Source organism: Hypanus sabinus, chromosome 4 (genome assembly GCF_030144855.1).
Source record: "Hypanus sabinus isolate sHypSab1 chromosome 4, sHypSab1.hap1, whole genome shotgun sequence".
NCBI classification, from domain to species: domain Eukaryota; kingdom Metazoa; phylum Chordata; class Chondrichthyes; order Myliobatiformes; family Dasyatidae; genus Hypanus; species Hypanus sabinus.
Window position 1 is genome coordinate 110,261,778 of NC_082709.1, and position 13,263 is coordinate 110,275,040.

The 13,263-nt window shown below is 38.4% G+C and overlaps 2 protein-coding genes across 3 annotated transcripts in view; one reads left to right on the plus strand and one right to left on the minus strand.

Moving 5' to 3' along the window:
* rb1 (retinoblastoma 1) overlaps positions 1-13,263 on the plus strand; it is a 294,100-nt gene that overhangs the window by 184,528 nt on the left and 96,309 nt on the right. The gene's annotated exons all lie outside the window — the stretch shown is intronic.
* LOC132393084 (lysophosphatidic acid receptor 6-like) lies at positions 1,825-5,399 on the minus strand. The gene has a single exon (XM_059967864.1). The coding sequence runs from the start codon at positions 3,402-3,404 to the stop codon at positions 2,373-2,375; it is 1,032 nt and encodes a 343-aa protein (XP_059823847.1). The 5' UTR covers positions 3,405-5,399; the 3' UTR covers positions 1,825-2,372.

Consider the following 13,263-nt stretch of genomic DNA (forward strand, 5'->3'; position numbering starts at 1 on the left):
TCCTTGGTCTAGAAAGTTGAATCTATTGGGAAGGATTAGATAAGCTAGTATTTTGGGGTAGAAGCAGTTGAGGGGAGACTTACTTGCAAATTTAAAATTGAGGGGCCTGGATTAAATAGGAAGACCTATTTTCTGAGCCAAAGTATTAAAAAAAAAGCCATAGACTTAAACTACTTTGTTGAAATACCAGAGGGAAGTAGGTTCTTGAACTTACTGCCTCAAAGAGTTATTGAGGAAGAAATCCGTATCACTAAACAAAGAGTACTTGGATATATCCCCGGAGTACTCCATTGGCTATCATTTTTAAAGGTAGATGTAAAGGCATTGGAAACAGTTCAGAGAAGGTTTGCAAGACTAGTACTTAGAATGTTGGATTTTCTTATGAGATTTGCTAAACTCTTAACTGCCAGAATTTAGAAGAATGAGATTACTTGACTGAGACATTAAAAAAATGATGAGAGCTCCTCACTAAGTGATTGGGAAAAGGATGTTTCCTCTTTTGGAAGAAGGTACATAAGAACATAAGAAATAGGAGCAGGAGTAGACCATCTGGCCCATTGAGCCTGCTCCGCATTCAATAAGATCATGGCTGATCTTGCCATGGACTCATTTCCATCTACCTGCCTTTTCCCCATAACCTCTAATTCCCCTACTATGAGAAAAATCTATCCAACCTTGTCTTAAATATATTTACTGAGGTAGCCTCCACTGCTTCATTGGGCAAAGAATTCCACAGATTCAATGCTCTGGGAAAAGCATTTCCTCCTCATCTCCATCCTAAATCTACTCCCCCAAATCTTGAGGCTATGTCCCCTAGTTCTAGTCTCAACTACCAATGGAACCAACTTTCCTGCCTCTATCTTATCTATCCCTTTTATAATTTCATGTTTCTGTAAGATCTCCTATCATTCTTCTGAATTCCAGTGAGTACAGGTCTGGGTGACTCAATCTCTTCTCATAGTCTTACCCCCTCATCTCTGGAATCAACCTGGTGTACCTCCTCTGCACTTTCTCCCAAACCAGTGTTTCTTTCAAGTAAGGAGACCAGAACTGCACACAATACTCCAAATGCGGCCTCATGGGGACCCTGTACAGTTGCAGCATAATCTCTCTGCTCTTAAATTCAATCTTTCTAGCAATGAAGGACAACATTCCATTTACCTTCTTGATAGCCTGCTCTACCTGCAAACTGACCTTTTGTGATTCATGCACAAACATTCCCAAGTCCCACTGCACAGCAGCATGCATGCTGCAGTTTTTTTAAACTATTTAAATAATAATCTGCTCTTTTATTTTTTCTCTTCCAAAGTGGATGACATCGCATTTACCAACATTGTACTCCATCTGCCGAAACCTTGCCCACCCACTTAACCTATCTATATCTCTGCAGACTCCGTATCTTCTGCACATTTTGCTTTTCCACTCAATTTAGTATGATTGGCAAACTTTAGATACATTACACTCTGTCCCCTTTTCCAGATCATCAGTGCATATTGAACGGCTGCAGTACACCACTCACTACTGATTGCCAACCAGAGTAACACCCATGTATCCCAACTCAGTTTTCTAAAAGTTGACTAATCCTCAACACCCACAACTCTATGCACCCTTATCTTAAGTCTTTTATGTGACACCTTATCGAACATCTTCTGGAAAGGTAGAATCAAAAATCACATTTTAAAAAAAATTCACCCATTTTAAACAGATTAAACATCTTTTTTTGACAATCACCAGTCTGAAACTCTTTTACAGTACCAAAGCAGTATATTTGACTTTTTAAAGACAAGATGGATTGATGTTTTATATTGCAAGGGGGAGTAAAGGTGACTGCATATAGGTGGCAGGGTTTGGATTATAATCAGCTCAATCCTTATTTTATTAAATAAAGAGTAGATTATTAATTTATTAGAGCATTAATTTATTTTCACATAGATAAAATGTTTAAAAATGTGCCTTTAATAACAATTATAGTCCATTCCATTAAAGGAGAAATCTTTAAAAAGAATCCCCCCTCCCCACTAAAAGCAAAATTTACATAAAATCGCTTGTGGCAATGGTTCCTTTGTACCTCTGGTATTTACTGTCTTTCCCTTGATCTTTATTGAGTTAAATGGCAAAATTAGTACTATATAATGTGGATAATTATATCACAAACTGAAATAATCGTCTTTTACACTCCTCTGCCGGTTTCCCCGAGAGTGCTACATTACCTTTCATTTTCCATCCTACATACAGATCGAAAACTGTGTCAGTGAACCATTAGCCACACCCCACTGACGGTAGTGATAATTAGTGCTGTAGTTTAAATTCTGGTAAAAAAAAATTCTGCTCGCTTAAAGCGTGATAATAGGATATCCCTATGTAATTAATAACTAGACAGTTGAATCTAAACTGAACGTTTTAGATTTTGATGTCCGCAGATTATTTGTGAGGAAGCCCACAGTGGGCAAGGTCTCAAAGTCCGATTCAAACCTTAACGACTTCGACTTCCTCTTGATTGAGTTCTGAAACGTTTCTGAAGTGAAGTAATAAACAATAGGGTCAAAGCAGCAGTTAGACACAGCAAAGCATAATGTGATGGGATACATTATTTTGACTGTAGTTACCACTGAGCAATTTCTCACCGCTTCAGTCCTCACCAGTGAATACATTACTAGGGTTATATTGTATGGCACAAAGCAACAGATAAAAATGAGGAAATGAACAACAATCATCCGGAGCACTTTCTTCTTGTTAAATTTACTGCGGGAAAGAGTAACGGGCTGGCTTAAAGTTCTCAATACCATTGAAAAGCAGAACAGGTTTAACAGCAACGGGATTATAAAACCGACTATCTCGATGAATATTACAATCTTTGACAAGAAGTTCTTCCAGGTCTGGTTGGAAAAATTTTCAAAGCAGTTCTTCGTCTGATTGGCCTTTTCGCTGGTAGTTCGCAAGAAAGTCGCAGGAACACTTCCTCCCAGCACGGTCAACCACACAACAATGCACGCAATAATCGCATTTCTCCTTGTCCTCAGCATTCTCGATTTAAAAGGGTAAACGATAGCCAGAAATCGATCTGCGCTGATGCAGGTCAGGAAGAGGATGCTGCCGTACATGTTTGTGAGAAACAGCGTCCCTGAAATCTTGCACAACAAATCCCCAAAGGGCCAGTCCCTGGTCGCATAGTAGAAAATCCGAAACGGCAGTGTGAAGACAAACAGCAGGTCTGACACGGCGAGATTTGTCATGTATGTTATGGTTTCGTTTCTTAATTTTAAGGAACACCTCAAAACATACAAGGCGACACAGTTTGATACGAGGCCGACGACGAATACCATTATGAATACGCTGCTGTACAATGTGTACTTAAAGGAATCATCGGGCTCACAATGGGTGCTGTTGCTGTTGGCGGCTGCCATAGTGCGAAAACTTCGCTCCTTTTCCGATCACTTTAGAGTTTTTGTCCAGAGAGAATTTTACAGTCGAGTTACGTCGGCGAACACATCCGTACTGCGAAATTGTGTTTATTTTCCTGGAATTTAAAGACGAGCAATGCAGGGAGTGTGCTTTCGGTTATCTGTTCAGCATCGGCTTCATTTGAATCCCGGGAATGCTGGTTACTAGTTTCTGCTAAACGGTCCGGCTTGAAAACTTCAGGAAAATTTGAGCGCCGTTTTGCGATCCCGATTTATACAGTTACACAAAAGAAATTCTGTTCAAAACAGTGGGACTACTTTTCAGGTAGAACAAAGATAAATCTTGGTCTTCCAAGTTGCTCTTGTAGGTTCAATGACATCGTGGCTCGTCAGCTCTCTTAGAATATCAAGCCGGAAACTAACGAACTAACGAACTGGTCTCCCAGTCTTGTGCAACAAAGGTTGTGAACACGAAGCAAGCTTACCTTGCTGTTGCTGTAAAAACAGGCTTTTCAACTCCCTGCAGTACTCGCACGGAGTAACATGTCACAGCTTTGTGAAAATCGTTCCTCGTTGGCTTTCCTCTCAAATGCAAATTTCATTGGCTACACAAAACGTATTAAGCTTGCAAATAGGATGTAGACGAAGATGGTCGGAATTGGACAAAGAAAAGGCTGAACCCGTTTTATTTGCTAAGCATACCAAATACCTCATAGGCTCGTAAAGATTTAACAGCTCTGGATTTCTGATCTGTTAACCACTTCAATGCTGAGAAAAGATATTTACAGAAAACTGTGAGCCTTGATAAGATAAAGTCGGCTAGCAGCCTTTTGATGAACTTTGAGATTGAAACCTGAGAGAACGACCTTTTACCCCTAAACCTTGAAGTATGTGAGGCTTACTCTTGAAGGACCCGGCATACATTTTTACTCGCCTTGCCATACATTCACAGATAATTAATTTGCATTTTGATAATCCTTTGGACTTTAAACCTACATACGTATAAATGTACATTCGAAGTCCATGTTTATTTTTACCGCCATATTTATTAGCTTAAAAACTATATCATTAGGCAAACACGGCCACTCCTTTAGGAGTCCATGCTGACTCTTTCCAATATGCCTTTTCCTCCAGGCACTAGGACCATGCTAGGTTAATACTGGTAATTAGCATTGGAAATCTTAAACCTTCTTACTTCAGTACCTATGAAGGCAGAGTTTAAAACAACATTGAATTTATTAAGCAGAAGAATTAAAGGTTGTTAAAGCAAGGCCTCTGGCATGTTACAGTGTAAATAAGCCATGATCAAATTGAATATTGAATAACTTTTTCAGGGCTTTGGGAGTTCATTAGTCTTACGCCTTTTAGTTTGAATCAACAGAGGAATAGATTGCTTTGTTGACATTCTTTAAATCATTACTTCAAATTTTATTTAAAACTCACTGTGAAATTAGTGGCACGCGTACAACTTTCTATAAAGGGAAAAATGAATAAATTCTTAAACATAAAGTTTGTGTACCTCCCTCTGCAACTATTTCCTTGACTTCCTTATTGGGAAACCACAATCAGTACAGATCAAAAATAAAATCTCCTTTTCACTGAAAATAAACATGGGTGCACCCAAAGGATGTGTGTGAAATTCATTGAACTATTAGCAGGTAGCTAGAGAAAAAATACTTTAGTTTCTTGGGGGAATCTGATAGAAGGCAGCCAGAGTGAAGATATTTTTATGGTTTTGGGAATCCTATTGAAAAGAATAAATATAAATATTAGAGTTATGCCTACCTGGAGCAAAGTTTGTAAATGCTCCTACACACACACAGTGATGGATATTTGGAACTCTGCTCTGACCAGCAGTTGTTACGAGGTCAGTTAATTTTAATTCTGAGATATATAGAATTATGTTAACCAATGATATTAATGGATATGAAGTTAGGGTAGCTATATGGAAATGGCTAATATATTATCATTGCCCTCAAAGATTGCAGAACACATTTGAGAAATTAAATGGCCTATTTCTGCACTTTAAATTTGGATGGTAAGAACAAGGAACTAAAACAAAATGTTAAATGAAAATAATAAAAAGACAAAACTAAAGGCTTTGTATCTGAATGCATGTATCATTAAAACTTGGTGTTAACAGAAAAAATACAAAGATAATGAACTTGCTGCTGAATGATGTAGATTGGTCCCCAAGTATATAAGGGTACATGACACCTTAAAAGGACATAAAGCCAGGAAAAGTTGAAGAAATTCACAATCTTGAAGTAATAGAGAGGGATGACTTATGTTCAGGAAACCAGGAGGTAGGAACATTTTCGGTGGAAATTAAGAAATAATGAAGGGAAGAAATAGAAAGATGTATAGACCCACATGAAGCAATCACACAGTAGAACAGACTATAAAATAATGGAAGTTTGTTGGAAAGAAATGGCACAAATCATGGGGAATTACAATCTATGTGTACTGAAAAAATTATTTGGAAAAAGGTGGGCTAGATGAGGAGCAAATAGTGTATTCAAGACAGTTACTTAGAGCAGCCTGCCTGGAGCCAACTGGAGAGCAGGCTGTACTTGAGTTTGTATTGAATAATGACATAGGATTAATTATCTCATTCTGAAGAGACCCCTGGATAACAGCACTACTTTACATTCATTTTGTGAGGGAGAAAAATGGCTCTAAAACCTGTATTTTTAACTTAAATAAGAGCAGTCACAAGGACATGAAAGGAGTGCTGGAAAATGAACTTACATTTGAGGTTATGGAATCATCAATTGAACTGCAGTGGCCGGCATTGAAAGCAGTCTTTCAGAATGTGTACATTCCATTGAGAAAGAAAATACCAGGGGAAAGACCTATCATCTGTGGTTAAGTTAGAAAAGAGGTGAAAATAGTATCAAACTTAAAGTGTATAATTATGCAACTGTGGGTGGTGTGTTAGAAGAGTGGACAGAACGGGGAAAAGCAAAGGCTTTTTGAAAAGATCAATAAGGAAAAATTGGGCTATGGCATAAAGTTTGCCAGCAGTACAAAAAGAGATTTTTATTTCAGTTGTTTGTTTTGAGCAGAGGTTCCTAACATTTTTTTTTGTCATGGACCAGTACCATTAAACAAGGGGTCCATTGACCCCAGGGGAACCCCTAGTATAGAGGATATCATGACATATTACAGCACAGAAAATGGCTCTTCACCCCAATCTAGTCAATACCATCCTGATGTTCAGCTTGTCCAACATACCTGCATCCAGACAATAATGCTCCAAAGCATTCCCATCCATGTATTTATCCAAACTTTTCTTAAAAGTTGCAATTGACCCACTTCCACTGGCAGTTCATTCTACACCCTCAGATGCATTCTCTCAGATTCCCTTAAATATTTCACTTTTAATGCCAAACCTAAGATCTCTGGTTCTAGTCTCGTCCAGCCTGAGGGGAAAAGCCCGCATGTATTTATCCTATCTATAACCCTCATAATTTTCCATATAAAATCTCCTCTCATTCTCCTGTGCTTCAGGGAATAAGGACCTAATATAGTTAACCTTTCCTTTAACTCAGTTCCTTGCAAATTGTCTCTGCATTCTTTCAAGCTTAATGAAATCTTTTCTGTGAGTGAGTGACCAGAAATCTACACAATGCTCTAAACTCAGCCTCACCAACATCTGTGCAATTTCAACATAACATCCCATCTTCTATATTCAATGCCCTAATTTATTAAGGCCAATGTGCTAAGAGCTCCCTTTACAACACTATATACCTGTGATGCGACCTTCAAGAAATTATGGATCCGTATTCCCAGGTCTCTTTTGTTCTGTGCCCTCCTCACAACCTTACCATTCACTGTGTAATTCTTGTACTGGTTTGTCCACCCAAAGTGCAACACGTCATAATTGTCTGTATTAAATTTAATCTGCCATTTTGCAGCCCATTTTTCCTACTGATCCAGATCCCACTGCAAGTTTTAATAGCCTACTTCATCATCCACTGTGCCCCACTCTTGGTGTCATCTGCAAATTTGCTGATCTAAATTATTAATATAAATGATAAATAATAACAGACCTATCGGCACTCCACAAATCATAGGCCTCCAGTTAGAGAGGCAACGATCTAGCACCACTCTCTGGCATCGCCCACTGACCCAATGTTGGATCCAACTGACTAATTCATCTTGAATGCCAAACGACTTAAACTTGCTAAAGTAGATGTAGACAATGTCCACTGCTTTTTTTTCATCAACCTTTTTGGTAGCTTTCTTGAAAAACTCTTATAAGATTGGTTACACACAGCCTACCTTGCACAAAGCTATGTTACTATCTCTAATCAGATAGTCTATCCAAATACTTAAATATCCTGTACTATAGTGTACAGTAATTTACTGGTGACTGGTGTCAAGCTCACCAGCTGGTAATTTCCCATTTTATCCTTAGAGCCTTTCTTGAACAATTGAACAATACTTACTAACCTTTAGGCCTTCACACCTCAACTGTGGCTTAGGGCCCTTTCAGAATTAGCCTCCCATGGAGTCTGAGGGGACACATTGTGAGGCCCTGGAGATTGCTCCATCCTAAAGTCCCTCAAGACAGCAAGCGCTTCCTCTTCTGTACTTGCCTCAGTACTATTGCCTCAGGGTCTGTCTCTTGAGTAAATACAATGCAGAAGATGCATTTGAGATCTCTTTCATCACTTTCTTCAGCTTTGTTGGCTATTCTAATCTTCAGGAAGACTAATTTTGTCACTTGCTATCCTTTTGCTCTTCAGATAGATATAGAAGCCCTTGAGATTCTCTTTTACTTCATTGCCGGAGCAATCTGAAGTCATCTTTTAGCCCTCCTGATTTCTATCTTAAGTGTTCTTTTGCATTTCTTAAACTCATTTATTTTGCTCTTTTTGATCTTTATACCTGATATGTGCCTCCTTTTTCTTCATAGGGCTTCAATAACCCAAGTTAACAAAAACTGTTAGCCTTGCCTTTTAGTCTAACAGGAACATTCAGATTTTGTATTCTCAATATCTCACTTTTGAAAGCGGCCTACTTACCAAGCATCTCTTTGCTGTAAAACAGTCCACCGTAGTCCATACTTGCCTGATCCGTTCTGATGCCATCCACTTGCCGTTACTCCACTTTAGAATCTCAACCCGAGAACCCATCTAATCTTAAAACTAATGGAATTATGATCACAAGATCGGAAGTGGTCTCCTACATACATTTCTGCCACCTGCTCTTTCTCATTTCCTAAGAGGAGATCCAGTAGTTGGAACCTCTACATACTGATTTTCTGAAATTTAAAATCACCTAACATCACAGAAATAGCTGTAATTTGGGAAACTGGAATAGAAGTAGCAATTTGAGAATAGCACTTATAACAAACTGTTGAAGTTGTAAGGGACTTCATTGTAGGGTCTTTAAAAAGTGTCCAGAAAGATAGTTGATGTGTTGGGTTTAATTTTTCAAAATGCTTGATATTTACTTGTTTCCATATATCGGGAAATAACATTTATTCATAACATGAAGAAAATAGCAAGAAAGAAACACAGAACATCTCACTCACGATCTGTCATACAGATAATGTTTGGAGGTGTACTTAATGACATTTTAGCTGTGCACTTAGAAAATAACAGGATGACTGGGCAGAGGCAGCATGTTACTGTAAAAGGGAAGTCATGTTTGAAGAAGTAACATAGATTAAGGGAAACTGGTGGATACACTAAAGTTTGAAGATATAATTTGATAAGGTGTTATATGAAAGGTTATTGCAGAAAATATAAGTACATGGTATAAAAGCAAGTGTATTATCATAGAAAGAAGATTGTACAGCTAACAGGAAGTATGGAGTAAATATAAATAAGTAATAAGCAGATATGGCTAGGTTAAGTAAATGAGCAAAGATCTGACATGTGGGAAATGTAAAATTGTTCATTCAACAGGAAAATAAGTTTTAAAAAGTTAAAGTTGTAATTTGCACAATTACAGGTGCAGTGAAAAACTTAGTTGTACCTGCATCACAAGCCTGTAGCATCATATAAGAAGTATTCACAAGAACATGTTAAACATTAATTATATACAGTTCTTACAAGAAAGAGCACAATTAGAATGAAAGAAAACAAAGTCAACCTTACAAAGTGATCATTATGGTCATAGTGTTGCCAAATTGTAGTGATTAGGATTGTGACCATTGGTGAACAAACCATGTGGTTGAAAAGAAGTACAGTCGGCCCTCCTTATCCACAAGAGATTGGTTCCGGGACCCCCTCGCAGATACCAAAATTCGCGGATGCTCAAGTCCCTTATTCAACCTGTCTCAATGAGGTGGATCTTAGGACTCAGTGGAACCCCAGACCTTAATTAACTTGTCTGAGTGTGGTGGACATTAGAACCCGGTGCCAGAGCTCAGTGTTTCTGTTCACGAAAGTATCCACAATCACGATTGAAAATAAAGTGGAAATAATAAAGCAATCAGAAAGAGGTGAAAAGCCATCGGTCATTGGAAAAGCGTTAGGCTACGTCGGTCAACGATCGGAACAATTTTAAAGGATAAAGTGAGAAAGGCCCTACCCCGATGAAAGCTACAATTATTACTAAGCAACACAGTGGTTTAATTATTGAGTTTTGGGGTTTTGAGTTTTTGATCCTCCACATCAACCCGCCACGGATGGAGAGCGCACTGAAAAGCGGTCTATCACTGGCTTGCACTTGGGAACGGTTCCCGAGCCCGGCGCTGAAACATACGTTCTTTCATACGTTTTATATGCATAGAAAGGTAAAATATATACTATATACTAAGACAAATGTTTGACTAACTGACGCTAAATAATACCGGATGTATCTGTTCCGACTTACTTAGTAAGAGAACTTCCGATTTTTTCGATCCCGATCCACGATAACCCACGCACATCCTCCCTATAATTTAAATCATCTCTAGATTACATATAATACCTAATACAGTGTAAATGCTATGTAAAATAGTTGTTATACTGCATTGTTTAGGGAATAATGACAAGAAAAAAAAGTCTGCACATGCTCGAACAACAAGTGATGGAAGAGCACTTCCGGGTTTTTGCGATTCGCGGTTGGTTGAATTCGGGGATAAGGAGGACCGACTGTAGATGTCATTGAACCTGATGGAGAGGACTTGAGGCTTCAGCATAGCTTGAAAGCTGCAACCTTGTGTAGTTACTGGCAGTGGTAAGGAGAAACGTGCCGGTGATGTTTGGGCTAATTATCTAAATGATGAGGATGCAGAGTTTTAGGTTTAGGAAGATCTTGGTATCCTAGTCCATTATTAAAAAACACTAAATTGCAAATATTGCAAATAATTGGAAAAAAAAACAGAATATTACTGTTTATTCTTAAGAGAATTAAATGCAGACCTCATTTATATAAAATATTGGTGAATTTATATTGTATGTATGGGGAGATACAAGAAAAATAAATACAAAAAAAGGAAAAACTTTTCTAAATGGAGAAAAAATTCAGAAATCTGAGGTTCAAATGGACTTGGGAGTGCTTGTGTAGAACTCCCTAAAGGTTAATTTACAAGTTGAGTTGGTGGTGAGGAAGGCAAATGCAATGTTAGCATTCATTTCAGGAGGACCACAATGCAAAAGCAAGGATGTAATGTTGAGACTTTATAACGCACTGGTGAAGCTTCACTTGGAATATTCTGAGCAGTTTAGGGTCCTTTATCTTAGCAATGATGTGCTGACACTGGAAAGGGTTTAAAGGAGGTTCACAAAAATGATTCCAGGATTGAACGGCTTGTCATATGAAGAGCATTTGTTGACTCTAGGCCTGTATTTGCTAGAGTTCAGAAGAGTGAGGGGTGACCTCATTGAAACCTACCAAATGGTGAAAAGTCTTGATAGAGTGGATGTTGAGAGGATGTTTCCTGTGGTGAGAGAGTCTAGGACCAGAGGACACAGACTTAGAATAGAGGGGCGTCCTTTTAGAATAGAGATAAAGATGAATTCCTTTCACCAGAGAATGGTGAATCTGTGGAATTTGTTGCCACAGGCAGCTGTGGGGGCCTGGTCTTTACGAATATTTAAGACAGAGATCGATAGATTCTTGATTGGGGAAGGCATGAAGAGATATGAGGGAAAGGCAGGAGATTGCTGAGAGGATAAATGGATCAGTCATGCTGAAGTTGCGGAGCAGACTCGATGGACCAAGTAGCCTAATTCTGCTCCTATGTCTTATTTGTTAATGGTCTTATAAGAAATTCTAGGGTGATGTGGTACACTGAGCAAGATAGCAAATACTGAATTTGTCACAATTAAGATTGATAATTAATAAAATGTCTCATGGTGCTTCTTCAGAACAAGAATAGACAAAGTTTGACATTTGTTCTTTTTAGAGAGATATTAGTGCATGTGACTAAATGGCTTGTCAGAATTAGGTCAAAAGAATAACTTAATTTAGAATCTCAAACCTTTGGGTCCTGAAGTCGGGTTAAATTCATGGAAAAAGGAAGTCAGCAATGGGCTAGAAAGTATAATTGGAAGAAATTTGTTTTTGAGTAGCTCTCCTAGAAAGGTAAGCATTTATTAGGTACTTCCACAATAAGATTTTGTAGAGCTGGTGGATGTTTATGGTTAGGGCTGTGGTTGTCGAGATTGGAATAATTTTAATGCAAGAATAAATTTTTTTAAATTGACGTATTTTAGAAATGGAACTCAGTGTGGTATTGATAGTTGAGTGGCTGTTGTGAGTTTTAGCTGAGCTCTGATTTACAGAGCTCAGTGGGAACACTGGAGTAGTTGCGTTAGAGTTGATAAAGTCACCATAATGTTTAAAATTACCTTTCACAGTGACGTTTTTGAGTTCAAAATATGCTCAGTGATATTCTTGTGCAGGCCACACTGTTCTTTCAGGTGTCTGGGCAAGTTCTGCTTAACTCTATAAGGTGTCACTGTGGGGAGAAAAAGCTCTGTTTTTGTTTAGTGTGCCGAAAGGGGTAACTTCACATTTTCTCACATTGCATTGTAACTGGGATGGCCTTTCCTACACACTGTGTTTAGCTCATCTGTGTAATATATTCACATGTTGATCAATATTCTGACGTGAATAGGAAGGAGGATGTGACAAGGCATGTAGTACAGAGATTAGAGTGAAAACCTGCCACCAAAGCAGTATATAAGTCTAAATTATGACTAACTGGAATAAAATACTACTATTAGTACTGGCAATCTATTGAATTGTTGCAGAAACCAAACTAATTCGTTAATTTTCTTTGCGGGCATCAAATCATGTCTGATTTGTATTTATTACCTGATGTAGAGAATGCAATTGTCTTTCCACTGTCATCTTAGCGACGTTTCAATTAATTACTGAGAAATGTATACAAATAAAGCAATGATGATTTCCACTTTAACCGCCAGTAAATAAACAAAATAAATTGAAATTGATGATAACATGCGAAGGGCAGATGGGAGTAGGGCAAGGAGAACCTGTACACTCAAGACAGATTGTGCCTGGACTGGAGTGCAACCAGTATCCTCTCTGGGAGGGTTTAAACTAGAGTGGCAGGAAGATAGAACCATAATAGCAGGGCAACAGGTGGTAGAGGTGATAGTAGAAAAGATGGTACGACAAGTAAGACCGAAAGTAAGGACAGCAAGGGACAGGCTAATAAACCTGGTGGGACTGCTGGGTTGAAATGTGTTTATTTCAATGCTATGAGTATTATGGTAAGGGGACTGAACTTAGAGACTGGCTCTGTATGTTGAATTACAATGCCATTGCCATTATAGATACTCAGTTGTGTGGGGGACAGGACTGGAAGCTCAGTCTTTCTGGATTTTGCTGCTTTAGGTTTGATAGAGAAGTGGCGAAAAGAACAAGAGGGGTTGCAGTACTGAAAAGGAAG

Coding starts and splice junctions, on each gene's coding strand:
- LOC132393084 (XM_059967864.1), bottom strand. CDS start 3,404: ATGGCAGCCGCCAACAGCAACAGCACCCATTGTGAGCCCGATGATTCC.